At 52.2% G+C, this 27,887-nt stretch overlaps 1 protein-coding gene across 1 annotated transcript in view; it reads right to left on the bottom strand.

Annotated features, from left to right (window-relative positions):
* The window catches only part of KLHL12 (kelch like family member 12), a 68,136-nt gene extending 40,589 nt beyond the window's left edge, over positions 1-27,547 (bottom strand). Inside the window, exons 1-3 of the mRNA XM_075335846.1 lie at positions 27,407-27,547; positions 23,100-23,212; positions 16,100-16,305 (exon numbers count right to left, since the gene is read on the bottom strand). Coding sequence (XP_075191961.1) covers positions 16,100-16,297 — 198 coding nt within the window. The 5' untranslated portion in view covers positions 16,298-16,305; positions 23,100-23,212; positions 27,407-27,547. The remainder of the gene's footprint in view (positions 1-16,099; positions 16,306-23,099; positions 23,213-27,406) is intronic.
* Positions 27,548-27,887: the final 340 nt, after the last annotated feature.

Below are 27,887 nucleotides of genomic sequence, written 5' to 3'. Positions count from 1 at the left end.
TCTAGTGCATTGGGTATTCTAGAATATGTATGTAGTTTATGTAGCCCGCACCACTCCCTCAGCAACACCCACATCCAATCCGGAGGCAGCTGAGCAGAGAGGTGGGCGGGACATGCAAAGGAGGAAATAGGAAGCAGCCGCATCTCCCAGCCTGCAGGGCCAGCGAGGGGAGGGAGAAAGTACTACAAAGTATGAAAAGAGAAGAAAGTGCAAGGGGAGTATAATCGTGCTGGAGGCTGCTGCTGGGGTGTATACAGAGGCTTTCGCTTGTGGGGTGTATATAACGGCTGCTGGGGTGTATATGCTGGGGTGTATATAAAAGCTGCTGGGGTGTATATAGAGGCTGCTGGGGTGTATATAGAGGCTTCGGTGTGTGGCGGTCTCTGTGCGTGGCGAATCAGCGAAGCGTGGTTCAAATGCCGCACCAATTCGCGGCCGGACGCTGATTGGTCGCGGGCGGCTCGCGCGACCAATCAGCAATGCGGGATTTCCGTTACAGACAGAATTAGACGATTATATATATTTAGATTCTAGAATGCTGTATACAGTGCCTACAAGTAGTATTCAACCCCCTGCAGATTTAGCAGGTTTACACATTCGGCATTAACTTGGCATTGTGACATTTGAATGATCAGCCTGGAAGTGTGAAATGCACTGCAGCAAAAAAGAATGTTATTTCTTTTTTAAATTGTGAAAAGTTTATTCAGAGGGTCATTTATTATTCAACCCCTCAAACCACAAGAATTCTGTTTGGTTCCCCTAAAGTATTAAGGAGTATTTCAGGCACAAAGAACAATGAGCTTCACATGTTTGGATTAAAGGGAACCAACCATCAGGATTTTCGTGTATAAGCTGCAGCCAGTGCAGTGCTGGCACTATCATGCACAGTGTGTACATACCATCAGGGGGCAGCTCGGGTGTTTAGGCAGTGAAATCCAACTTTATAAAGTTTGAAATTTCGTGCACTTTTTGATTGACGTGTGCACCTCTCTGTTAATGTCCGGGCGTGTTATGCAGGAGTTCCCCGCCCCCCCACCAGCCTGTTCCTCCCTCTCTCCTGATGTCCGGGCGGGTTCTGCACGTGTTCCCCGCCCCCCCGCGCTGCCTGTTCCTCCCTCCCTCCCTCCCTCTGGCTGAATGTAAAAATCTAATCTTCAGAAACATGGCGCCGGAGTGGGCCTCTGCGCATAGCGCTTATCTCCGGCGCCATGTTTCTGAAGCCCGCATTACACAGCTTGGTGTCTGCAGAACAGCTGATCGGAGGACGCGATCAGCTGTAGCTATGATGACGTGCCGCCTCAGGACACCGGGCCAGGACAGGAGCTTGCCAGCGACATCGGGGGTCAGGTGAGGTAAGTTCACAATGGACTCACATGACCCCGTGACGGCAGTGCTGCGAGACCCGGTCACGGTAGTGATATCGGGTGGCACTGTCTTCACGGGGTCAGGTGAATGAAATTACTAGCACCTGTGATGTCATTGCCCCAGCAGGCACGCACACATTATACACACACATACACACACTATATATATATATATATATATATATATATATATATATATATATATATATATATATATATATATATATATATACATACACACACACACACTGCTGTGTGTGCGCCCCTGCGTTGACCTGGGCTCACCTTCTGAGTTCCAGGTCACTGCAGGAAAGCACTCACAGCTGTGTGTGTGTATAATGTGTGTATGCGCGTGTGTATAATGTGTGTATGCGCGTGTGTATAATGTGTGTATGCGCGTGTGTATAATGTGTGTATGCGCGTGTGTATAATGTGTGTATGCGCGTGTGTATAATGTGTGTATGCGCGTGTGTATAATGTGTGTATGCGCGTGTGTATAATGTGTGTGCGCGCGTGTGTATAATGTGTGTGCGCGCGTGTGTATAATGTGTGTGCGCGCGTGTGTATAATGTGTGTGCGCGCGTGTGTATAATGTGTGTGCGCGCGTGTGTATAATGTGTGTGCGCGCGTGTGTATAATGTGTGTGCGCGCGTGTGTATAATGTGTGCGCGCGCGTGTGTATAATGTGTGCGCGCGCACGCGTGTATAATGTGTGCGCGCGCACGCGTGTATAATGTGTGCGCGCGCACGCGTGTATAATGTGTGCGCGCGCACGCGTGTATAATGTGTGCGCGCGCGCGCACGCGTGTATAATGTGTGCGCGCGCGTGTATAATGTGTGCGCGCGCGTGTATAATGTGTGCGCGCGCGTGTATAATGTGGGCGCGCGCGTGTATAATGTGGGCGCGCGCGCGTGTATAATGTGCGCGCGTGTATAATGTGTGCGCGCGCGCGCGCGTGTATAATGTGTGCGCGCGCGTGTATAATGTGTGCGCGCGCGCGCGTGTATAATGTGTGCGCGCGCGCGTGTATAATGTGTGCGCGCGCGCGTGTATAATGTGTGCGCGCGCGCGCGTGTATAATGTGTGCGCGCGCGCGCGTGTATAATGTGTGCGCGCGCGCGCGTGTATAATGTGTGCGCGCGCGCGCGTGTATAATGTGTGCGCGCGCGCGCGTGTATAATGTGTGCGCGCGCGCGCGTGTATAATGTGTGCGCGCGCGCGCGTGTATAATGTGTGCGCGCGCGCGCGTGTATAATGTGTGCGCGCGCGCGCGTGTATAATGTGTGCGCGCGCGCACGCGTGTATAATGTGTGCGCGCGCGCACGCGTGTATAATGTGTGCGCGCGCGCACGCGTGTATAATGTGTGCGCGCGCACGCGTGTATAATGTGTGCGCGCGCGCACGCGTGTATAATGTGTGCGCGCGCGCACGCCTGTATAATGTGTGCGCGCGCGCACGCCTGTATAATGTGTGCGCGCGCGCACGCGTGTATAATGTGTGCGCGCGCGCACGCGTGTATAATGTGTGTATAGTGTGTGTATAATGTGTGTATAGTGTGTGTATAGTGTGTGTATAGTGTGTGTGTGTGTGTATAGTGTGTGTGTGTGTATAGTGTGTGTGTGTGTATAGTGTGTGTGTGTGTGTATAGTGTGTGTGTGTGTGTATAGTGTGTGTGTGTGTATAGTGTGTGTGTGTGTATAGTGTGTGTGTGTGTATAGTGTGTGTGTGTGTATAGTGTGTGTGTGTGTGTATAGTGTGTGTGTGTATAGTGTGTGTGTGTGTAGAGTGTGTGTGTGTATAGTGTGTGTGTGTGTAGTGTGTGTGTGTGTAGTGTGTGTGTGTGTGTATAGTGTGTGTGTGTGTATAGTGTGTGTGTGTGTGTATAGTGTGTGTGTGTGTATAGTGTGTGTGTGTGTGTATAGTGTGTGTGTGTGTGTATAGTGTGTGTGTGTATAGTGTGTGTATATATAATGTGTGTGCGCGCGCGCGTGTATAATGTGTGTGTGCGCGCGTGTGTGTGTATAATGTGTGTATGCGCGTGTGTATAATGTGTGTGCGTATGTGTGCGCGCGCGCACGCGTGTATAATGTGTGCGCGCGTGCACACGCGTGTATAATGTGTGCGCGCGCGCACGCGTGTATAATGTGTGTGTATAGTGTGTGTATAGTGTATAATGTGTGTATAGTGTGTGTGTGTGTGTGTGTGTGTATAGTGTGTGTGTATAGTGTGTGTGTATAGTATGTGTGTGTGTGTATAGTGTGTGTGTGTGTATAGTGTGTGTGTGTGTGTATAGTGTGTGTGTGTGTATAGTGTGTGTGTGTATAGTGTGTGTGTGTATAGTGTGTGTGTATAATGTGTGTGCGCGCGCGTGTGTATAATGTGTGTGTGCGCGCGTGTGTATAATGTGTGTATGCGCGTGTGTATAATGTGTGTGTGCGCACGCGCGTGTATAATGTGTGCGCGCGCGCACGCGTGTATAATGTGTGTGTATAGTGTGTATAGTGTATAGTGTGTATAGTGTGTGTGTGTGTATAGTATGTGTGTGTGTGTATAGTATGTGTGTGTGTGTATAGTGTGTGTGTGTGTATAGTGTGTGTATGTGTATAGTGTGTGTGTGTGTATAGTGTGTGTGTGTGTATAGTGTGTGTGTGTGTGTATAGTGTGTGTGTGTGTGTATAGTGTGTGTGTGTGTGTATAGTGTGTGTGTATAGTGTGTGTGCGCGCGCGTGTGTATAATGTGTGTGTGCGCGCGTGTGTGTATAATGTGTGTATGCGCGTGTGTATAATGTGTGCGCGCACGCGTGTATAATGTCCGCGCGCACGCGTGTATAATGTGCGCGCGCGCACGCGTGTATAATGTGCGCACGCGTGTATAATGTGCGCGCGCACGCGTGTATAATGTGCGCGCGCGCACGCGTGTATAATGTGCGCGCGCACGCGTGTATAATGTGCGCGCGCACGCGTGTATAATGTGCGCGCGCACGCGTGTATAATGTGCGCGCGCACGCGTGTATAATGTGCGCGCGCACGCGTGTATAATGTGCGCGCGCACGCGTGTATAATGTGCGCGCGCACGCGTGTATAATGTGCGCGCGCACGCGTGTATAATGTGCGCGCGCACGCGTGTATAATGTGCGCGCGCACGCGTGTATAATGTGCGCGCGCACGCGTGTATAATGTGTGCGCGCGCACGCGTGTATAATGTGTGCGCGCGCACGCGTGTATAATGTGTGCGCGCACACGCATGTATGTGTGCGCGCGCGCGTGTATAATGTGTGCGCGCGCGCACGCGTGTATAATGTGTGCGCGCACGCGTGTATAATGTGTGCGCGCGCACGCGTGTATAATGTGTGCGCGCGCGCACGCGTGTATAATGTGTGTGTATAGTGTGTGTATAGTGTGTGTGTGTGTGTGTGTGTGTGTATATAGTGTGTGTGTGTGTGTATAGTGTGTGTGTGTAGTGTGTGTGTGTGTGTGTGTATAGTGTGTGTGTGTGTATAGTGTGTGTGTGTGTGTATAGTGTGTGTGTGTGTGTATAGTGTGTGTGTGTGTATAGTGTGTGTATAGTGTGTGTGTATAGTGTGTGTGTGTCTATAGTGTGTGTGTGTATAGTGTGTGTGTGTGTGTATAGTGTGTGTGTGTGTGTATAGTGTGTGTGTGTGTATAGTGTGTGTGTGTGTATAGTGTGTGTGTGTGTATAGTGTGTGTATATAATGTGTGTGCGCGCGCGTGTGTATAATGTGTGTGTGCGCGCGTGTGTGTATAATGTGTGTGTGCGCGTATAATATGTGTGTGTGTGTGCGCGCACGCCTCTCTGCTGGGGCAATGACGTCACAGGTGGAAGTGAGGGGCTGCTCTCACAATCAATGGGGGACTTTTAGTTCTGCATTAAAGGGGTGGTTCACCCATTTTTTTTTTTTCCCCAATGATCAGATGATATTGGATCCGGATTGGACGGCGCGGGACCCTAACCCAGGATTACTGCGGAGGGGGGTGTGAGGCAAATCCCGGGATATGAAGATGAATTATGACTTCCAGTCATAATCGCTCATCACTCCCTGGCAGTGCCCCCCTCCCTTCTTGTCCTCAATGTCCAGCATCTGTTAAGGTGTCACATCCCATGGCCATCTCCTATGATATGGAAATTAGGTGATGTGGGAACAATGGACACAGGATGACTCCCTGCCGTGACCCTGTGGTAGGAGCTGCTATCTAATTAGCAAGCTTGGAAGTATCCAGACAGAACGACTCCAGTAAAAAATGGTTCATATCTCGCAAGCCATATTTCCGATAAATATGGCAACCATAAAAATGGTGTCTCCGCATGCGGACGATGCTGGCACACCCTTTTTATGGGAGCGGGAGCTTGGGAAATACCCCAGGCGTGATATCAGCCAATGGGGAACTAGTAGACAAGTCATGAGTCCTCTCATTCTGTAGCTAAATTCATAACTGTCACAATGAGAGCATTGGCGTCCGCCTACGACGCTCCCAGGCCAAGTTATGGCCATATTCCATGTTGTGGATTTTGTCCATAACTCCAGCCAGGGGTGGAGCAGTGCTCCCTCTGAGGTCACTAAGGTAGGAGGGGACCTGGATTTGCCCAGGTTGATAACCCTACTTCGGCCATTTTCCAGGGTTCTTTCGCTGGGGGTCACGTGTAGGAAACATCTGTGGGAGTTCCTGGAAACCTGGTCTACAGCGCCCCCCTGTGGCCAGACGCACAAGGTAACTGCTGGAACTGTGTATGCCTGTTTGTAAACCATGCTTTATCTGTAACTGTACTCTGACATAACTGTATATTCTGTAGATTCCCTATTGTATATATTGTAGTTTCTAGTGTGCTTTAGGCTGATTAAATTATATAATTAATCTTGGGCTGTTCTGTTATCTCGATCTTGAATCCCACGTCTGTGTGTTCGGCTAATAGTTACCGTAAATCGGTTGGTGGCAGCGAGTTTGTGCCAAGGATTATTGTGGGGAGGCCAGTGAGATTCGGGGAGGTTTTATATATTCCGCCCGCGGAGGTCGGGGGGAATATATACCCTACTCTCACCGGGGACCCTTCAATAATCGGCATAAGTAGTATAGCGGCCTCCTTGCTTATCGTCGGGCAATTCCATAATTGGCCTGACTATAAGAGGGGCGCTAGAGAGCGCATCACGTGCTCTGTCTGTCGGTCGGGAGGTATAAAGGAGGGGTGACCCCCCACTTGTTACACCCCGATTGTGACGTACTGGTAGCCAGCGCGGGGGATTTCTGAGTGACCCCCCCCGGTGGCTCGTGACATATTGGTGGCATAGCGGTGGGATCGAGATAATAGTGTGTGTGAGTGTGAGACCCATACTCCCAGACACTAAAGACTGCCTGCAGCAGCTGTGGCTGCTGGGGTCTTCAGACTAGCTCAACACTAGAGTGTCAGAGTGCAGATACTGTAAGGTGTGTGGAGGCATCAGGTGTCAGTTCTGTGTCAGTGACCAAAAGTCTGCAAGAATGGCTGATGGCACCAGGAGCAGAGCTAGGCAACTGGCCAATGCTAAAGCAGGAGCCGAAGAGAGGGAGGACGGTGCTGTGGACAGTAATGAGGAGGTTGCCCACGAGTCCTCCAGGAGCTCGACGCCAGAAAACAGCTCTGCAGAGGACATTGCACAACCTGGCACTGCTGGACAAGATGAGGAGCAGCTCACCCAAGGGTCCTCAACGAGCCAGATGCCAGCCCTCCGCTCTGCAATGGACAGTGAATCACCAGGCTCCGCAGCGGGCCGCAGATCACCACGTGCCATTCCACCGAGCCTGGGAGGCTCGGATAGCCTTCTTCAAATGGCTATGGCCCTTCTCCAGGCTGGAGACCGGGAGGGCTACAGGGAACTCATGGCAGAGCGCAGGGCAGCGTGTGAGGCTGCGGAGCGGCAGGCAGAGCGGCAGGCAGCGCGTGAAGAGCGCCAGGCAGAGCGTGAGGCTGCGGAGCGACGGCAACAGGCAGACCGGGACCACCAGCTGCAGCTAGCTCAGCTCCGGCCCTCATCAGCCACACGTGACCTTCAAGACACCAAACTTCCAAAGGTCCGTGTTGAGGACTTCCCAGTGCTGGAGAAGGATGGAGACTTGGACTCTTTCTTGACTGCTTTTGAACGGACTTGCTTGCAGCACCATCTGGACAAGGACCAGTGGGCCAAATACCTGACCCCCCGTTTAAGGGGTAAGGCCCTGGAAATCCTTGGGGACTTGCCTGCTGAGGCAGATCAGGGCTACGACACCATCAAGCGGGCCCTGATCCAACAGTACAACCTCACTCCAGAGTCCTACCGCAAGAAGTTCCGGAGCCTACAGAAGGGACCACAGGACTCCTGGGCTGACCACAGGCGGGCACTTGCCCGAGCTGCCGACCACTGGACCCAAGGCCTGCAGCTTTCCACTGGACCGGAGATCCTGGACTTGTTCATCACGGAGCAACTCTTGTGGAACTGCCCTGAGGATCTCCGCCAGTTCATCCGAGACCAGAAGCCAAAGGGGTCCACGGCTACAGCTGCCCTGGCCGATGACTACACCAACAATCGGGCTCCTGAGGCCAGGAGAGCAGCCACCAGCCGCACCTGGAGAGGGGGTAAGATGAATTCTGCGACTGCCCCACCTGCCCCTAGACTGCAGGGGGTGTCCCCCTCAACTCCCCTCTCCAGGCCCGTGGCAGAGCCAAGATGGTGCCACCAGTGCAACCTACCTGGACACTTCAAGGCCATGTGCCCTCAGCGTCCCAAGGCCCCGGCTCCGTCCCCGTCCCAAGGGCCGCCCAAGGTGTATTGTGTGGGTGGTAGTGGTGGTAGGTCCCTGGACAGCTTCCAACCTGTCACCGTCGGCCGGTCTGTGACCATAGGACTGCGAGACAGCGCCTCGGAGGTGACTCTGGTGCGGCCTGAGATGGTGTCCCCCCAAGACTTGATCCCTGGAAAAACCCTCGCTGTCTCCGGGATTGGAGGCATTGACCCGGCGCTGCCTGTTGCTGACATTTATGTGGACTGGGGCGCAGGGCGAGGGGTGAGGGAGGTGGGGGTAACTGATCGGATCCCCGCAAACGTGCTACTTGGGACAGATTTGGGGCAGATAACCTCCCAGTTTGGGCCCCCACCAAGGGCTGAACCTTCAGCCAGTACGGACATGACTCCTGACAATGTTAATGTGTTATCTATGAATGATGTGAGAGAGGGGGGAGTGAACTCTGATATTTCTGCTTGCACAGACACCATAGACACACACTCAGCTGCAGCTGTGACAGGGGAGGGGGTCAGAGAAAGGTGTGACAATGCCTCTACAAGTAATCAGCCTGTGAGCTGGGATCTGCTGCCCTCTGCAGGGATAAGCAGAGAGCAGGGTGCTGCAGGGGGGGGACCAGTGTGTGGGGTGGGGGCTACCACAGCAAATGTGGGGTCCCCAGAGATTTCACAGCGGGGTTCTGTTGCTGCAGGAGGGGAACAGGCAGGTGAGATTGGGGCCGGTCCAGGAGCGGAAGTGCTCCCAGGTAAGATCTCGGTGCATGGTTCCCCCACAACCGGGGTGTCAGGAAGCCAGGTCGGTCTGCCTGAACCGGCGACTTGGTCAGGAACGGAGGAGGAGCAGGCACGACCCACGGTCGCAGCGGCTGTGGCCGCTGTCACCCGCAGTGGGAGTGCTGGAAGCCAAGGGGCCTCCCGGAGGTCCGATAGCTCTTCCCCTTCTGACCAAGTGGCAGCCGAGTCAGGTGGAGGCCAGGACACAGGTCCCGGGGTACTGACCGAAGATGTGACAGTCTCGTCGATTCTGGCCACATCTAGTCCGGGGTTTCAGGCAGCGTTAGAAGCGGACGACAGCCTGAAAGCTCTTAAGGAGCAGGCGGCACAGCCTCCCTCGGACTCGGAGCGAGTGGTCTGGGACCAAGGACGGCTGTACCGGGCCACGGTCCAGCAGGGTTCACCGGAGGCGTGGCCCAGGGACCGACAGTTGGTGGTACCCTATCCGTTCCGGACGGAGTTGTTGCGGATCGCACATGAGATTCCGATGGCCGGACACCTAGGGATCGCTAAGACCAAGGCCAGGTTAAACCAGCATTTCTACTGGCCAAAAATGGGGGCCGATGTGGCTGCCTACTGCCGTTCGTGTGAAACCTGTCAGAGAGTGGGGAAGGCGGGGCCACGCCCCAAAGCCCCACTGGTATCTCTGCCCATCATCGATGAGCCTTTCAGGAGGGTGGCTGTGGATCTGGTCGGCCCGCTGGCCATCCCCAGCAGCTCCGGGAAACGCTTCATACTGACGGTAGTGGACTATGCCACCCGGTACCCAGAAGCAGTGGCCTTGTCGTCCATTCGGGCTGACAAGGTGGCCACCGCATTGCTGGAGATTTTCTCCCGAGTGGGTTTTCCCCAGGAAATGCTCACTGACCGGGGGACCCAATTCATGTCCCAGCTGATGGAGGCCCTCTGTAAGCAAGTCCAGGTGCGACATCTGGTGGCCAGCCCGTACCATCCACAGACTAATGGCCTGTGCGAGCGGTTCAATGGCACCTTAAAGCAGATGCTTAAGATGTTGGTCGACTCCCATGGGCGTGACTGGGAGCGGTATCTCCCACACCTGTTATTTGCTTACCGGGAGGTTCCACAGGCCTCAACAGGATTCTCACCGTTTGAGCTCCTGTACGGGCGACGTGTGCGGGGCCCCCTGGCTCTGGTGAAAGAGGCTTGGGAAGGGGATTTGGCCACCCCTGGAGTGTCGGTTATCGAGTATGTCATGCGCTTCCGGGACAAAATGCAGGCCTTGACGCAACTGGTACACGACAATATGGCTCAAGCCCAGGCCGATCAGAAGCGTTGGTACGACCAGAACGCTTGTGAGAGGACCTACCAAGTGGGTCAAAAGGTGTGGGTACTGGTCCCCGTACCACAGGACAAGCTTCAGGCAGCCTGGGAAGGCCCATACCTCGTGTACCAGCAGCTCAACCCTGTGACGTACCTGGTCACCCTGGACCCTGCCCGTGGAAGGCGGAAGCCCTTCCATGTGAACATGATGAAGGCACATCATGAGCGGGAGGCATGTGCGCTCCCCGTGTGCAACCTGCCCGAGGAGGGAGAAGCGGAAACCCTCTTGGATATGCTAGCCCAGGTTAGGGCAGGCGGATCCATTGAGGATGTGGAGGTTGGCCACCAGCTCTTGGAAGACCAACGGTCCCAGCTGTGGGCCACCCTACACCCCTTCCGGGGGTTGTTTACCAACCAGCCCGGAAGGACTAACTTGGCTGTCCATCACGTGGACACTGGGGATCATCCCCCGATCCGGCGTTCAGCATATCGGGTCTCCCTGGAGGTGCAGCAACACATGCGCCAGGAGATTGACGAGATGCTGAAGCTGGGGGTGATCCAGGCATCCAACAGCGCTTGGGCCTCGCCTGTAGTCCTCGTCCCTAAGAAGGACAGAACCACTCGGTTCTGCGTGGACTACAGGGGGCTCAATGCTGTCACGGTCGCCGATGCGTACCCAATGCCACGCATCGATGACCTGCTCGATCAGTTGGCCGGGGCTCAGTACCTGACCATCATGGACCTGAGCCGGGGATATTGGCAGATCCCCCTGACTCGCAAGGCCAGGGAACGCTCTGCCTTTATTACCCCATTTGGACTATACGAGTCCACGGTGATGCCATTCGGGATGAGGAATGCCCCTGCCACTTTCCAGCGGATGGTCAACACCCTGCTCAAGGGACTTGAAGGGTACGCGGCCGCGTACCTGGATGACATTGCCGTCTTCAGTCCCACCTGGGAGGACCACCTAGAGCATCTAGCACAGGTGCTCAGGCGGATCCACCGGGCAGGTTTGACCATCAAGCCGGGAAAGTGTCAGCTGGCCATGAGCGAGGTCCAGTACCTCGGTCACCGGGTAGGCGGGAGAACACTGAAGCCCGAGCCTGAGAAAGTGGAGGCCATCGCATCCTGGCCCACCCCCAGGACCAAGAAGCAGGTGATGTCCTTCTTAGGGACCGCCGGGTACTATAGGAGGTTTGTTCCACGCTATAGTAGCCTGGCAAAGCCCTTGACGGACCTCACCAAGAAGAAGCTGCCCTCTGCAGTCGATTGGACAATGGACTGCGAGACAGCCTTCCAGGCCCTAAAGGACGCCCTGTCCAGCCCGCCCGTGCTACAGGCAGCCGACTTCACGCGGCCGTTTGTAGTACAGACCGACGCCAGTGACTTCGGCCTCGGTGCGGTGCTCAGCCAGGTGGACTCTGCGAGCCAAGAGCACCCAGTCTTCTACCTGAGCAGGAAGCTGTTACCAAGGGAAGTGGCCTATTCCACGATGGAGAAGGAGTGCCTGGCCATAGTGTGGGCCCTGCAGCGTCTGCAACCCTATCTATACGGGCGCCACTTCATCGTGGAGACGGACCACAATCCCCTCAGCTGGTTGCACACCGTCTCTGGGACGAATGGGCGATTGTTGCGATGGAGCCTTGCGCTCCAGCAATACAACTTCACCATTCGCCACAAAAGGGGCCGTGACCTCGGTAACGCAGACGGGCTGTCCCGACAAGGAGAGGTCGCGGACGGGCGCACGGGGGAACACCGGAGTGTGCTGCCCCCTAGCGCCCTCAAAAGGGGGGAGGTGTGAGGCAAATCCCGGGATATGAAGATGAATTATGACTTCCAGTCATAATCGCTCATCACTCCCTGGCAGTGCCCCCCTCCCTTCTTGTCCTCAATGTCCAGCATCTGTGAAGGTGTCACATCCCATGGCCATCTCCTATGATATGGAAATTAGGTGATGTGGGAACAATGGACACAGGATGACTCCCTGCCGTGACCCTGTGGTAGGAGCTGCTATCTAATTAGCAAGCTTGGAAGTATCCAGACAGAACGACTCCAGTAAAAAATGGTTCATATCTCGCAAGCCATATTTCCGATAAATATGGCAACCATAAAAATGGTGTCTCCGCATGCGGACGATGCTGGCACACCCTTTTTATGGGAGCGGGAGCTTGGGAAATACCCCAGGCGTGATATCAGCCAATGGGGAACTAGTAGACAAGTCATGAGTCCTCTCATTCTGTAGCTAAATTCATAACTGTCACAATGAGAGCATTGGCGTCCGCCTACGACGCTCCCAGGCCAAGTTATGGCCATATTCCATGCTGTGGATTTTGTCCATAACTCCAGCCAGGGGTGGAGCAGTGCTCCCTCTGAGGTCACTAAGGTAGGAGGGGACCTGGATTTGCCCAGGTTGATAACCCTACTTCGGCCATTTTCCAGGGTTCTTTCGCTGGGGGTCACGTGTAGGAAACATCTGTGGGAGTTCCTGGAAACCTGGTCTACAGCGCCCCCCTGTGGCCAGACGCACAAGGTAACTGCTGGAACTGTGTATGCCTGTTTGTAAACCATGCTTTATCTGTAACTGTACTCTGACATAACTGTATATTCTGTAGATTCCCTATTGTATATATTGTAGTTTCTAGTGTGCTTTAGGCTGATTAAATTATATAATTAATCTTGGGCTGTTCTGTTATCTCGATCTTGAATCCCACGTCTGTGTGTTCGGCTAATAGTTACCGTAAATCGGTTGGTGGCAGCGAGTTTGTGCCAAGGATTATTGTGGGGAGGCCAGTGAGATTCGGGGAGGTTTTATATATTCCGCCCGCGGAGGTCGGGGGGAATATATACCCTACTCTCACCGGGGACCCTTCAATAATCGGCATAAGTAGTATAGCGGCCTCCTTGCTTATCGTCGGGCAATTCCATAATTGGCCTGACTATAAGAGGGGCGCTAGAGAGCGCATCACGTGCTCTGTCTGTCGGTCGGGAGGTATAAAGGAGGGGTGACCCCCCACTTGTTACACCCCGATTGTGACGTACTAGTAGCCAGCGCGGGGGATTTCTGAGTGACCCCCCCCGGTGGCTCGTGACAGGGGGTTTATTTCAATAAAGATGGAGTCACTAATTGTGTTGTGTTTTATTTCTAATAAAAATATTTTTCTGTGTGTTGTGGGTTTTTTTTTATCATTACTAGAAATTCATGGTGGCCATGTCTAATATTGGCGTGACACCATGAATTTCGGGCTTAGGGCTAGCTGATAATATACAGCTAGCCCTAACTCCATTATTACCCGGCTAGCCACCCGGCATCAGGGCAGCTGGAAGAGTTGGATACAGCGCCAGAAGATGGCGCTTCTATGAAAGCGCCATTTTCTGGGGTGGCTGCGGACTGCAATTCGCAGTGGGGGTGCCCAGAAAGCTTGGGCACCCTGCACTGTGGATTCCAATCCCCAGCTGCCTAGTTTTTAGGGAGACCGTCAGCGCGCGGGCCATAGGGAGACCGTCAGCGCGCGGGCCATAGGGAGACCGTCAGCGCGCGGGCCATAGGGAGACCGTCAGCGAGCGGGCCATAGGGAGACCGTCAGCGAGCGGGCCATAGGGAGACCGTCAGCGAGCGGGCCATAGGGAGACCGTCAGCGAGCGGGCCATAGGGAGACCGTCAGCGAGCGGGCCATAGGGAGACCGTCAGCGAGCGGGCCATAGGGAGACCGTCAGCGAGCGGGCCATAGGGAGACCGTCAGCGAGCGGGCCATAGGGAGACCGTCAGCGAGCGGGCCATAGGGAGACCGTCAGCGAGCGGGCCATAGGGAGACCGTCAGCGCGCGGGCCATAGGGAGACCGTCAGCGCGCGGGCCATAGGGAGACCGTCAGCGCGCGGGCCATAGGGAGACCGTCAGCGCGCGGGCCATAGGGAGACCGTCAGCGCGCGGGCCATAGGGAGACCGTCAGCGCGCGGGCCATAGGGAGACCGTCAGCGCGCGGGCCATAGGGAGACCGTCAGCGCGCGGGCCATAGGGAGACCGTCAGCGCGCGGGCCATAGGGAGACCGTCAGCGCGCGGGCCATAGGGAGACCGTCAGCGCGCGGGCCATAGGGAGACCGTCAGCGCGCGGGCCATAGGGAGACCGTCAGCGCGCGGGCCATAGGGAGACCGTCAGCGCGCGGGCCATAGGGAGACCGTCAGCGCGCGGGCCATAGGGAGACCGTCAGCGCGCGGGCCATAGGGAGACCGTCAGCGCGCGGGCCATAGGGAGACCGTCAGCGCGCGGGCCATAGGGAGACCGTCAGCGCGCGGGCCATAGGGAGACCGTCAGCGCGCGGGCCATAGGGAGACCGTCAGCGCGCGGGCCATAGGGAGACCGTCAGCGAGCGGGCCATAGGGAGACCGTCAGCGAGCGGGCCATAGGGAGACCGTCAGCGAGCGGGCCATAGGGAGACCGTCAGCGAGCGGGCCATAGGGAGACCGTCAGCGAGCGGGCCATAGGGAGACCGTCAGCGAGCGGGCCATAGGGAGACCGTCAGCGAGCGGGCCATAGGGAGACCGTCAGCGAGCGGGCCATAGGGAGACCGTCAGCGAGCGGGCCATAGGGAGACCGTCAGCGAGCGGGCCATAGGGAGACCGTCAGCGAGCGGGCCATAGGGAGACCGTCAGCGAGCGGGCCATAGGGAGACCGTCAGCGAGCGGGCCATAGGGAGACCGTCAGCGAGCGGGCCATAGGGAGACCGTCAGCGAGCGGGCCATAGGGAGACCGTCAGCGAGCGGGCCATAGGGAGACCGTCAGCGAGCGGGCCATAGGGTGACCGTCAGCGAGCGGGCCATAGGGTGACCGTCAGCGAGCGGGCCATAGGGTGACCGTCAGCGAGCGGGCCATAGGGTGACCGTCAGCGAGCGGGCCATAGGGTGACCGTCAGCGAGCGGGCCATAGGGTGACCGTCAGCGAGCGGGCCATAGGGAGACCGTCAGCGAGCGGGCCATAGGGAGACCGTCAGCGAGCGGGCCATAGGGAGACCGTCAGCGAGCGGGCCATAGGGAGACCGTCAGCGAGCGGGCCATAGGGAGACCGTCAGCGAGCGGGCCATAGGGAGACCGTCAGCGAGCGGGCCATAGGGAGACCGTCAGCGAGCGGGCCATAGGGAGACCGTCAGCGAGCGGGCCATAGGGAGACCGTCAGCGAGCGGGCCATAGGGAGACCGTCAGCGAGCGGGCCATAGGGAGACCGTCAGCGAGCGGGCCATAGGGAGACCGTCAGCGAGCGGGCCATAGGGAGACCGTCAGCGAGCGGGCCATAGGGAGACCGTCAGCGAGCGGGCCATAGGGAGACCGTCAGCGAGCGGGCCATAGGGAGACCGTCAGCGAGCGGGCCATAGGGAGACCGTCAGCGAGCGGGCCATAGGGAGACCGTCAGCGAGCGGGCCATAGGGAGACCGTCAGCGAGCGGGCCATAGGGAGACCGTCAGCGAGCGGGCCATAGGGAGACCGTCAGCGAGCGGGCCATAGGGAGACCGTCAGCGAGCGGGCCATAGGGAGACCGTCAGCGAGCGGGCCATAGGGAGACCGTCAGCGAGCGGGCCATAGGGAGACCGTCAGCGAGCGGGCCATAGGGAGACCGTCAGCGAGCGGGCCATAGGGAGACCGTCAGCGAGCGGGCCATAGGGAGACCGTCAGCGAGCGGGCCATAGGGAGACGGTGGAGCACTATGCAGCTGGCCTTAGACATATTAGGATCAGTTTGCAGCCACCAACAAAATGGCTCCGAACTGTGATCCTATACTTCATCTTCCTTTAGCCTTTTGGAAACTCCCAGATTGGACGGGGGAGGTGACATCACACACAGGAGAGCAGATTCTGCCAACTTTACTGCAGCTGTAGTGTGAGCTAGTTCTACAGTGTTTCATAATCTTAATTACTACTTACCTCACTAGTAAACATTGCACAAAAATAATCACTGCAGGCAGCAAGTACTATTCGGTGAGCAGGAAAATCCTTCATATTTACACGGAGTGTCACATCACATAATGTTTGGCTCTTGCGCAAAGAGTTCATTGTATTTAAGATTGACTTGGCATGAGAGTTTGTCATAATGTCTTTGGGTGACATGGTTTCGACAGGCATCCTGGAGTCTAAAAATAAACAAAATTCACCTGATAGGAAGAATGTTTAATAAACAATAAAAAATGCATTGTATGAAGCCAAGTTTACACTTGCATTTGGACTTTTTTTTTTAAAAGGAATTGACAATTTCAAAAACAGATCCAAACAGAAGCAGAGTGTCCCCACTAATAACTAGAAAGTCTGTCTGAGCTTCATGATGTATCCTTTTAAACAATGGTAGCAAAAAAGCATCAAAAGGAAAAAAAAAAAAAAAGACAATGGGATCCCTCTGCTACTATTTGCATCACTCATCAGTTTGCAAGCACAAGTGCCTTAGGAGCAGGTTTGAAATGGAACATAGTGGTGAACTGCTGAAAAATAGCATTTAAATCATGTCTGGCAGACTTACTGGAACGCGACTACAGGGGGAAGATTTAATTTATATTCTATACAGTAAACACTGGTAACGGAATCAAAATTTTGGCAATTTTTATTTATTTTATCCCATAAAATTTAATTTTTACAGGAGGCAGGGGAGGTACAAGAGTGTGGCGATGCTGTGGGCGGTGCAGATACTCACTGCAGGCTGTGGCGCTGTGCTGGGGCAGGTGGCGGTCCTCTGCTCGGTACTGAGGCAGCCGGCGATGCTCTGTGCTGGTGCTCGCTGCGGGCGGTGAGGCACTGGCTATTCTGAAGATGTCGGTGGTGCGGGCTTCAAAGAAATGGCGTCTGGAGTTGGCGCATGCACAGATGAGAGCTTGAGCAGAGAGCTCCATCTGCGCACGCACCATTATTTGAAAGCCCTTACTGCCGACATCTTCAGAATGGCCTGTGCGCTGCCTGCCACACAGCGCAGAGCCACAGAGAACAGCACAGCATTGCCCTGCCTCCTGTAACCCCTCGAGAATCTACATTTGGATTTCAAGACGCACCCCTTATTTTTCTCCCAAATCTTTCAGTTCAGTTTGTTCAGTTAAGGTAACTCTGGTCAGACGACATTGTGTAATAAGAAGGGGTTAAAAATACATTTAACTTTAAAAGGATCTGCATCTATTGTTTTGGTGCAAGATACACAAGACATCTTCAAAGGTTCTGGGAGTTCATACAGAAACGTGTCAGAGGAAAACGGTCACGGGGTGTAACGAGGTAACTTGGTACAGGGGCACCTACACTGGCCCCAGGGCTAGGAAGGCCTGAGCTGTCCCTGTTCACAAAGATACATCTAAGGCTGGGGCCACACGGGGACTACTGCGATCCCCTTGCATGACACTCGGCTCGTGCTGGCAGTACAGCAGAGCCGAGTGTCATGCTTGTGTCCTTGCAACTGAGGTCCGTTCGTGCGAGCAGACCTCATCTGCGGGGGGCAGGCTGGCACTCAGGAGGGGAGGGAGGGATTTCTCTCCCTCTCGCCTGCGTAGCCGGCTATTGCCATTCTCGCACTGCACTAGCGGTACACCGGTGTACCGCGAGTGCAGTGCGATTTTTTTCTCGCCCCATTCACTTGAATGGGTGCGAGAGAAAAAGAGTCTCAGCTTACAATTACAGCATGCTGCGATTGTTTTCTTGGTCTGATTAGGGCTGAGAAAATAATCGCTCAAGTGTGCTGACACACAGGCTAGAATTGGTCCGAGGGGAATGCGATGTTTTATCGCACTCCACTCGCACTGTTTTTCTCGCAGTGTGGCTTAGGCCTAATGGTGACGATGTTTGGGCTGCCATTACAACCCTAGCTCCTGAATAGCCCTGATCTAGACCCCTTCTCCCTCCACCCCCAGGGAGTGCGGGTACAAGAGTCGTGTACCCCACACAAATAGACAGACAGGGAAAAAACAAAACTCAAACTCACTGCACACACACACCCGCGCGCGCGAATACAAGCTCTGTAAGAAATAAATGATAAGGTGATTTCCACAACACTCCAAATAACGCACAGGATCACCACAGCCCAAGGAAAGGTATTGCAAAATGGAGCTATAATCGGAGTGGACCAACAGGCTCCACCATGCGTTAAAGGGCAGAGGCGACTGCGATCAGTTTCCAGAAACCTAAGACCCCAGCAGCAATCCATAGGCTAGCAGAAATTAACTCCTGCTAAACTGATCACTGAAAAACACACAACTGGTTGATGCCCGAGTCTGACTGCAACTCATAAGCACCAGGTGGTGTATCAGACTCTGCAGTGTGAACAGCAGGGGTGGGCAATTAATTTTCCCATGGGGCCGCATGAGAAATTGGGATTGGTTTAGAGGGCCGGACTAATATAATTACCTCAGTTCTACCCAATATATTACATCACTACACCCCCTCCATATACTACACCTGTAATAAACTACACCACTACACCCCTATATACTACACCTGTATTATACTACACCCCCTCCATATACCTGTATTATACTACACCACTATATAATACACCTCCGATATACTACATCATTACACCCCTATATACTACACCTGTAATATACTACATCACTACACCCCATATACTACACCTGTAATATAGTACACCTCCATATAGCACACCTGTAATATACTACATCACTACACCCCCTATATAGCACACCTGTAATATACTACATCACTACACCCCCTATATAGCACACCTGTAATATATACTACATCACTACACCCCTATATAGCACACCTGTAATATACTACACCTCCATATAGCACACCTGTAATATACTACATCACTACACCCCTATATAGCACACCTGTAATATACTACACCTCCATATAGCACACCTGTAATATACTACACCTCCATATAGTACACCTGTAATATACTACACCCCCATATGTCACACACCCTGCTCCCCATACAGCCTGCACCCCCATATCACACACACTACACCCCCATATGTCACACACCCTGCCCACATATTTCACCCTGCCTGTACCCCAACTTACCCCTCTCAAACACTCTGCACCCCTTCACATCCTTCTGTCAGTCTGCAGCTCTCATATGCCACTCACCCTGCAACTCCATCTTCCCACATATGCCACTCACCCTGCAACTCCATGTTCCCACATATGCACTCACCCTGCAGCTCCATGTTCCCACATATGCACTCACCCTGCAGCTCCATGTTCCCTCATATGCACTCACCCTGCAGCTCCATGTTCCCACATATGCACTCACCCTGCAGCTCCATGTTCCCACATATGCACTCACCCTGCAGCTCCATGTTCCCTCATATGCACTCACCCTGCAGCTCCATGTTCCCTCATATGCACTCACCCTGCAGCTCCATGTTCCCTCATATGCACTCACCCTGCAGCTCCATGTTCCCTCATATGCACTCACCCTGCAGCTCCATGTTCCCACATATGCACTCACCCTGCAGCTCCATGTTCCCTCATATGCTCTCACCCTGCAGCTCCATGTTCCCACATATGCCACTCACCCTGCAGCTCCATGTTCCCTCATATGCACTCACCCTGCAGCTCCATGTTCCCACATATGCCACTCACCCTGCAGCTCCATGTTCCCTCATATGCACTCACCCTTCAGCTCCATGTTCCCTCATATGCACTCACCCTTCAGCTCCATGTTCCCACATATGCACTCACCCTGCAGCTCCATGTTCCCACATATGCCACTCACCCTGCAGCTCCATGTTCCCTCATATGCACTCACCCTGCAGCTCCATGTTCCCTCATATGCACTCACCCTGCAGCTCCATGTTCCCTCATATGCACTCACCCTGCAGCTCCATGTTCCCTCATATGCACTCACCCTGCAGCTCCATGTTCCCTCATATGCACTCACCCTGCAGCTCCATGTTCCCTCATATGCACTCACCCTGCAGCTCCATGTTCCCTCATATGCACTCACCCTGCAGCTCCATGTTCCCACATATGCACTCACCCTGCAGCTCCATGTTCCCACATATGCACTCACCCTGCAGCTCCATGTTCCCACATATGCACTCACCCTGCAGCTCCATGTTCCCACATATGCACTCACCCTGCAGCTCCATGTTCCCACATATGCACTCACCCTGCAGCTCCATGTTCCCTCATATGCACTCACCCTGCAGCTCCATGTTCCCTCATATGCACTCACCCTGCAGCTCCATGTTCCCTCATATGCCACTCACCCTGCAGCTCCATGTTCCCTCATATGCACTCACCCTGCAGCTCCATGTTCCCTCATATGCACTCACCCTGCAGCTCCATGTTCCCTCATATGCACTCACCCTGCAGCTCCATCTTCCCTCATATGCACTCACCCTGCAGCTCCATGTTCCCTCATATGCACTCACCCTGCAGCTCCATCTTCCCTCATATGCACTCACCCTGCAGCTCCATGTTCCCACATATGCACTCACCCTGCAGCTCCATGTTCCCTTATATGCACTCACCCTGCAGCTCCATGTTCCCTCATATGCACTCACCCTGCAGCTCCATGTTCCCACATATGCACTCACCCTGCAGCTCCATGTTCCCTTATATGCACTCACCCTGCAGCTCCATCTTCCCTCATATGCACTCACCCTGCAGCTCCATGTTCCCACATATGCACTCACCCTGCAGCTCCATCTTCCCTCATATGCACTCACCCTGCAGCTCCATCTTCCCTCATATGCACTCACCCTGCAGCTCCATGTTCCCACATATGCACTCACCCTGCAGCTCCATGTTCCCTTATATGCACTCACCCTGCAGCTCCATGTTCCCTCATATGCACTCACCCTGCAGCTCCATGTTCCCACATATGCCACTCACCCTGCAGCTCCATGTTCCCACATATGCCACTCACCCTGCAGCTCCATGTTCCCTCATATGCACTCACCCTGCAGCTCCATGTTCCCTCATATGCACTCACCCTGCAGCTCCATGTTCCCTCATATGCACTCACCCTGCAGCCCCCCTCCCCCTCATGTCCCCTCTTTTCTCATTACCAGTCATCATGTGTCCACATCTCCTTCAGGATTCAGTATCTTGCTGTCTGCCCGGCATCCTGTGTCTCCTCCCACACAGTCACATGGGCGTGACATCATCGCAGGTCCTACAGTGCAGGATGAATTATTCCGTCTGCTGTGCTGCTCCTTCTCCTGCAGGGCGGGCGGGAACTTTTGAAATGACACACGCAGCGCAGTACTGACAACGTCAGAGCGCGCGCGTGTGTCAGTGACAATTAGTGCCGGCAGGGAACAGAGGAAAGACTCCTGCGTTCCGCTGCCTGCACTGACTGTGCGGACCTGCACAGGATCTCTCCCTGCTCGGCACGCTGCAGCCCGGCTCCACTGCACCAGCTAAAGACGGGCGGGCCGGTCACAGAGAGCAGGCGGGCCGGATGTGGCCCGCGGGCCGCCCCTTGCCCAGGTCTGGTGAACAGGGATAGAAGTCGCCATGACACTCGGTGAATTTAGAGCTCAACACCGTGCGACACGACACAAAAACTACACAGAATTAGGCAGGTGGTTATATTAGTATGGCCGATTAATAAACAATAAATGGCCCAAATATATTTTCACCTGGTCCAAAGTGTGATTCTGAGGCTCATTCTGCTCCAGAAGCACACTTTGGGCCAAGAGAAAAGATATTTGGGCCTGATGCACCTGTGACTCGTGGATCCACGCATGTGGAATGAATTGAAGACATATTTATTCTACATAAGTCCACATGGATGCAAATAGTTTTTATTAAAGGCTAAAAAATGAACATTAGTACATAATCGCAATGTGTACGACAACCCTTACAGGGGCTGTTCACTACTGGAGAACCTTTTATAACTGCACACGGACTGCTGCATAAAAAAAAAATGTTTAGTTACCTCCTACATCAGTGAGGTCTTGAGTCTCCTGCCGTTCCTATGACATAAATAATGTCTCGAGACGGCTGCAGCCAACAAGAAAGCTGCGGACTCAGTAATTTACTGCAGCAATAAAATGTTAAGCAAAATACAGCTCAGCGTATTAGTTTTGGCCCTTCACGACAGTATTAGGTGGCAATTCATTAAGACTAGCGTAGCACATGCCAATCTTCATGATGCGCTCACTTGAGTGCTGTGACCTAATCAATCAGCGATAGCCACTTAATGAATCTGGTGCGTCTAATATGCAGTGTGCGTAGTTGCTGGAACTGTACACCAGCGGTGGGTAATGTCATTTGTGAGGTAACTTAAGCCACTTTAGTGGCACAGCTTAAGGTGAATTTGATGAGCGGGCGAGGTCACATCCACGCTACGTCCATATTGGAGTAGCTAATCAGGCCTAGTGTATAAACCCCAAAGGTTGCTATATTTTTGCACAACTGCCAAGCTGCGCAAAAAGATTGTGACCTTTTAAGATGTTTCCACCAGCCTTCTGGGATAAACATCTTAATGAATCGCTCCCTTATGCTGCTGTCGCCAGTCTACCAGGGACAGGGCTGTGGTATGTGAAGAAATCCATATTCACATTCCTTATTACGACATGGGTTATTTCCACTTCATCCTCCTCAAGGTTTATTTGTATTTAGGTTCTGTCAGCCTCTGTGCAATGCTATAAAGCTGTCAGATGAGAATTAATCTGGAAATAACCCTGCTGTGTTCGGCAAGAAAAAAAATATTTCTTCACATATCACAGCCCTGCTCCTGGCAGATTGAGGTAAGTATAATACAGCTATTCTGTCAGTTGAGACACAGGTCTGGGGAGTTGTAAGTCTTCAGCCTGCGTCTCATGCTGGCACATCACATAACTAGGACAAGCTGAAGCTATATTATCACATTCTCATAGAACCCCTTTATGCAATTGACTGCTGACACTATAAAGCACTACAGAGTAGATTACCTGCCAGCAAAGAAAATAGTCAGATGATACTAATATCTTACCTGAGTAGCTTATTTAGTGGAAATAATCTTCAAGGCACAAAGCTGCATGATAGGAATTTGGGAAGTCCATGTTTTCAAAGAAGAGGCGTCATGGTCAACTTTGATGTTTCATCCTATGATTAAAAACACAGGTCCTTAAAGGTTTATGAATTTGTACTAGCCTATTCATTCTTTTCCACCAATTGTTAGAGTCTTATTATTTTCAGTATCTAAATTACACTAAAAGCAAAATCAGGAAAACATGATAAAAATATTAAAGGGCTGTTCATCCAGTGTGCCGGATGGTGCACTCCTGCTTGACTGACAGATTGGGCCAGGGGCATTGTCGCAGAAACTAATTGTGCATTCACAGATGCTGCAAGCAAATACAGCATGAAAGGAAAGCAATTGTGCTAAGTCTGATTGGGAGCCAAAAGTGTGCTCAAGCAATCAAGCCAGGTTCAGAGCAGCGCTTACAAGCTCAACTGAAAAGAGCTGGAAACCACTGCGCATAGTCAGCACCTGCTGCTAGAATAATAAAAAAAAACAACAACCTATGTTCTTAAGAAAGGAAGGGGGCTTTAATAACAAATACGTTACCAAGTTAATTATTACCAGCACTTTCCAAATGATCCCTCAAAATAATGAGACAACTCCTTTAAGTCAAGAAACAAGCAATAAAAAGTTCTTTACAGACCACATATAATACCACTGGGTGACACTTTGCCATCTTATAAACTTGATTTCTACATTCATGTTTCTTTGTCATTTTACCATGCCTATAGTGAGACAATCTGCTGTAAAAGAGTTTTATTATAATTGTTCCCTCTTATGGAAAAAGGCAGACTCATTCACTAAAGAAAAATATGGAGAACAATTTGCTGGCCCTAGAGGAGGAAAACAAACTGCAGGCTGCCGGGGCAGTCAGGGAATTGATATTTACACTTACACAGGCAAAAATTAAGAGACCACTGCAAAATTTTCAGTTTTTCTGATTTTTCTCTATAGGTATATTTTGAGTTAAATGTTCTTTTATTCTATAAACTACTGACAACATGTCTCCGAATCTCCAAGTAATACATTTTGTATTTTGTATTTATTTTCTGAAAATGAGAAATGGTCAAAATAACAAAAAATGAATTGCTTTCAGACCTCAAATAATGCAAAGAAAACAAGTTCATAATCATTGAGGCCTAAAACACACTTCCGCATAAAAACGTTCGTGTGACACGGTCCATTTTTCGGGTCCGTGTTCCGTTTTTTTGTGGCGTTTCTCCGGTACGTATGGCATCCGTGTGATGGCGTATGCGAGCCGTGTGTACGTGTAAAATGCCCGTGTATGTGTACGTGGAATGTCCGTGTGGAATGTCCGTGTGGAATGTCCGTTTGTGTGTTGCACAATGTCATTGATACATGTCGGCTGACAGCAGACAGAGTTGCGCGATGAGAATGAACTCGGGTGAACTTCACCAGACTTCATTGTCATGCCGCGGCTCTGTCTGTGTGCCACGTACTGATTAGCGGTCACCTGTGAAGGATTCACCAGTGACCGCTAATCCCCCGAGTGACTGAAGTTAGCAGCCCTCTCTCATACTTACCACTCCCCGATCACCAGCGCGGCGAGGAACAGCTATGCAGAGAATACGCGGCAACAATTACTTTGAATATGCCGGCCGCTCATTAATCAATCTCGTATTCCCTGCTTTCCCCACCCACAGGCGCCTGTGATTGGTTGCAGTCAGACACGCCCCCCACGCTGAGTGACAGCTGTCTCACTACACCCAATCACAGCAGCCGGTGGGCGTGTCTATACTGTGCAGTAAAATAAATAATTAAAAAAAACGGCGTGCAGTCCCCCCCAATTTTAATACCAGCCAGATAAAGCCATACGGCTGAAGGCTGGTATTCTCAGGATGGGGAGCCCCACGTTATGGGGAGCCCCCCAGCCTAACAATATCAGTCAGCAGCCACCCAGAATTGCCGCATACATTATATGCGACAGTTCTGGGACTGTACCCGGCTCTTCCCGATTTGCCCTGGACCATCCTGGAGTACGCCGGACATGGAGGGCTTTTTCGGGCTTATAAAATTGGTGAACAAAGCAATTTGTTAGTGTTTTTTTTTCTAATAAAGGATTGTTCAGGTGTGTGTGTTTAGTTACTGTAATTTACAGATTAATCATGGAAGGTAACTAAACACACACACCTGAACAATCCTTTATTAGAAAAAAAAACACTAACAAATTGCTTTGTTCACCAATTTTATAAGCCCGAAAAAGCCCTCCATGTCCGGCGTACTCCAGGATGGTCCAGGGCAAATCGGGAAGAGCCGGGTACAGTCCCAGAACTGTCGCATATAATGTATGCGGCAATTATGGGCGGCTGCTGACTGATATTGTTAGGCTGGGGGGCTCCCCATCCTGAGAATACCAGCCTTCAGCCGTATGGCTTTATCTGGCTGGTATTAAAATTGAGGGGGACCGCACGCCGCTTTTTTTAATTATTTATTTATTTTACTGCACAGTATAGACACGCCCAACGACTGCTGTGATTGGGTGCAGTGAGACACCTGTCACTCAGCGTGGGGGGCGTGTCTGACTGCAACCAATCACCGGCATCTGTGGGTGGGGAAAGCAGGGAATACGAGATTGATTAATGAGCGGCCGGCATATTCAAAGTAATTGTTGCCGCGTATTCTCTGCACAGCTGTTCCTCACCGCGCTGGTGATCGGGGAGCGGTATGAGCCGGGGGAAGAAAAAAACCGAGCGCCAATGTAAGTATGACTGAGAACAGCAGAAAAAAAGGTAAGTATACTGAAGTATACTGAATTTAATTTAAAAAAAAATAAAAATATGATCGCTAGTGTAAAAAACGCACATGCACGAAACGTGCTGAACACGGACATACTCCGTGTGCGGTACGTGCAGGCACGGACCCATAGACTTTGGCGGGTCCATGCCTGCGTGCTGCCGGCCAAAAACGGACATGTCGTCCGTGCAGAAAAGCGCACACACGTACTTACCACATGGTCACATGTTCCGTGTGATTTTACGTGTGTGTGCCATCTACCATTGAATAACATGGGTCTCCGTGTGTACGTGTCTCCGGTACGTGCAAATATGTACCACACACGTACAAATTACACGGATGTGTGTTGCGGGTCTTAGAAACAACAATACTAATGTGTTAACTCAGGAAGAGTTCAGAAATCAATATTTTGTGGAATAACCATGATTTTTAATCACAGCTTTCATATGTCTTGGCATGCTTTCCACCAGTCTATCACACTGCTTTTGTGTGACCTTATGCCACTTCTGGTGCAAAAATGGAAGCAGTTCTTCTTCCTTCTTGATTACATTCCAGAGGTTTTCAATGGGGTTCAGGTCTGGAGATTGGGCTGGCCATGACAGTGTTTTGATGTGGTGGTCCTTCATCCACACATTGATTGACCTAGCTGTGTGGCATGGCGCATTGTCCTGCTGGAAAAAACAGTTCTCAGAGTTGAGGCACATTGCCTGAGCAGAAGGAGGCAAATGTTTGTCCAGGATAACCTTGTATGCGGCTGGAGTCATACGTCCTTCACAAAGTTTAATCTGCCCATTTCCAGCCTTGCTGAAGCATCCCCAGATCATCACCAATCCTCCACCAAATTTCACAGTGGGTGCAAGACACTGTGGCTTGTACGCCTCTCCAGGTCTCCGTCTAACCATTAGATGGACCAGGTGTTGGGCAAAGCTGAAAATTAGGCTCATCAGAGAAGATTACCTTACTCTAGAAATTGGGCATGAGAAATCAGGAAGGGGCAAAGTTTTTTACACCGGTGTGTGTAATATATATATATATATATATATATATACACACACACACACACAAATGTAAGTTGTATGTGTGTTCACACAAATGTGTTTATGTATTACATAATATGTATGTATGCGTTTATACACACTGTGTATGTGTGTGTGATTGTCCGGGGCAACTATCTAAGCATTACTTTCATTTAACCACTGACTGCTGTGGACATAGGGGCATGATCTTACCATGGCAGGGGCCATACATGGCATTTCTGGCTGCAGGCGTTGCCATGACAACCATGTTGGTGCTCAGGTCATGAGTGGGCACTTCCTGTGCACTGTGGCGGAGCCCTGGTAAATATGGGCTTTGCCTATGATGGCACTGTATCTGCTGGGGTATATGGAGGCGGACGAAGGAGATATAAAACTAGCCATTACTAGGGTATGTCAGATTCTTCAGGATGACTGTATTGTGCAGCTTCTCTACTAAAACAACCATAGAAAATGCGCCCCCGATTATTTCCATATAATACTTGCCTTCCAGTTATCACGACATAACCATCCAGGCACATAACATGCAGAAAGCCCAGTCTATCGCCGTTTTCCAGGCTCCCGTTTTGTCCGGCGGTGTTTGATGACATCTGTGCTTCCTGAGACATCTCTATGGAGAAAGATTGAGATTTCCCGGAAGTGTCCGCAGACGCCGCCCGCCATTTTTTCGAAGACAAATTTATCCGCACTAGAAGGAGAGTGCTACACAAACATGGATCCCAGAACGGGGACATTTAAAAAATCGTTCCTTATGCTGCAAGTTGACCAGGCACTGCTGCTGAGGACGACAAGCTGACAGCTAGTTCTGTACCAAAGTGCTCGGCATGGAGTAGCGCCTGGAAGTTCACATGAGGAAGGGGGGAGTGAAAAGCAGCATGGGATGGGTTAATGTTTGAGGGGATAATGAGTGAGGGGTTAATGTGTTGGGGTACTGGTTTACACGGCTATATGGACCCTGCATCAGGTC

Source organism: Anomaloglossus baeobatrachus, chromosome 2 (genome assembly GCF_048569485.1).
Source record: "Anomaloglossus baeobatrachus isolate aAnoBae1 chromosome 2, aAnoBae1.hap1, whole genome shotgun sequence".
In the NCBI taxonomy this organism is placed as follows: domain Eukaryota; kingdom Metazoa; phylum Chordata; class Amphibia; order Anura; family Aromobatidae; genus Anomaloglossus; species Anomaloglossus baeobatrachus.
The sequence above is the reverse complement of the archived record's forward strand: the minus strand, read 5'-3'. Positions and strand labels throughout refer to the sequence as shown.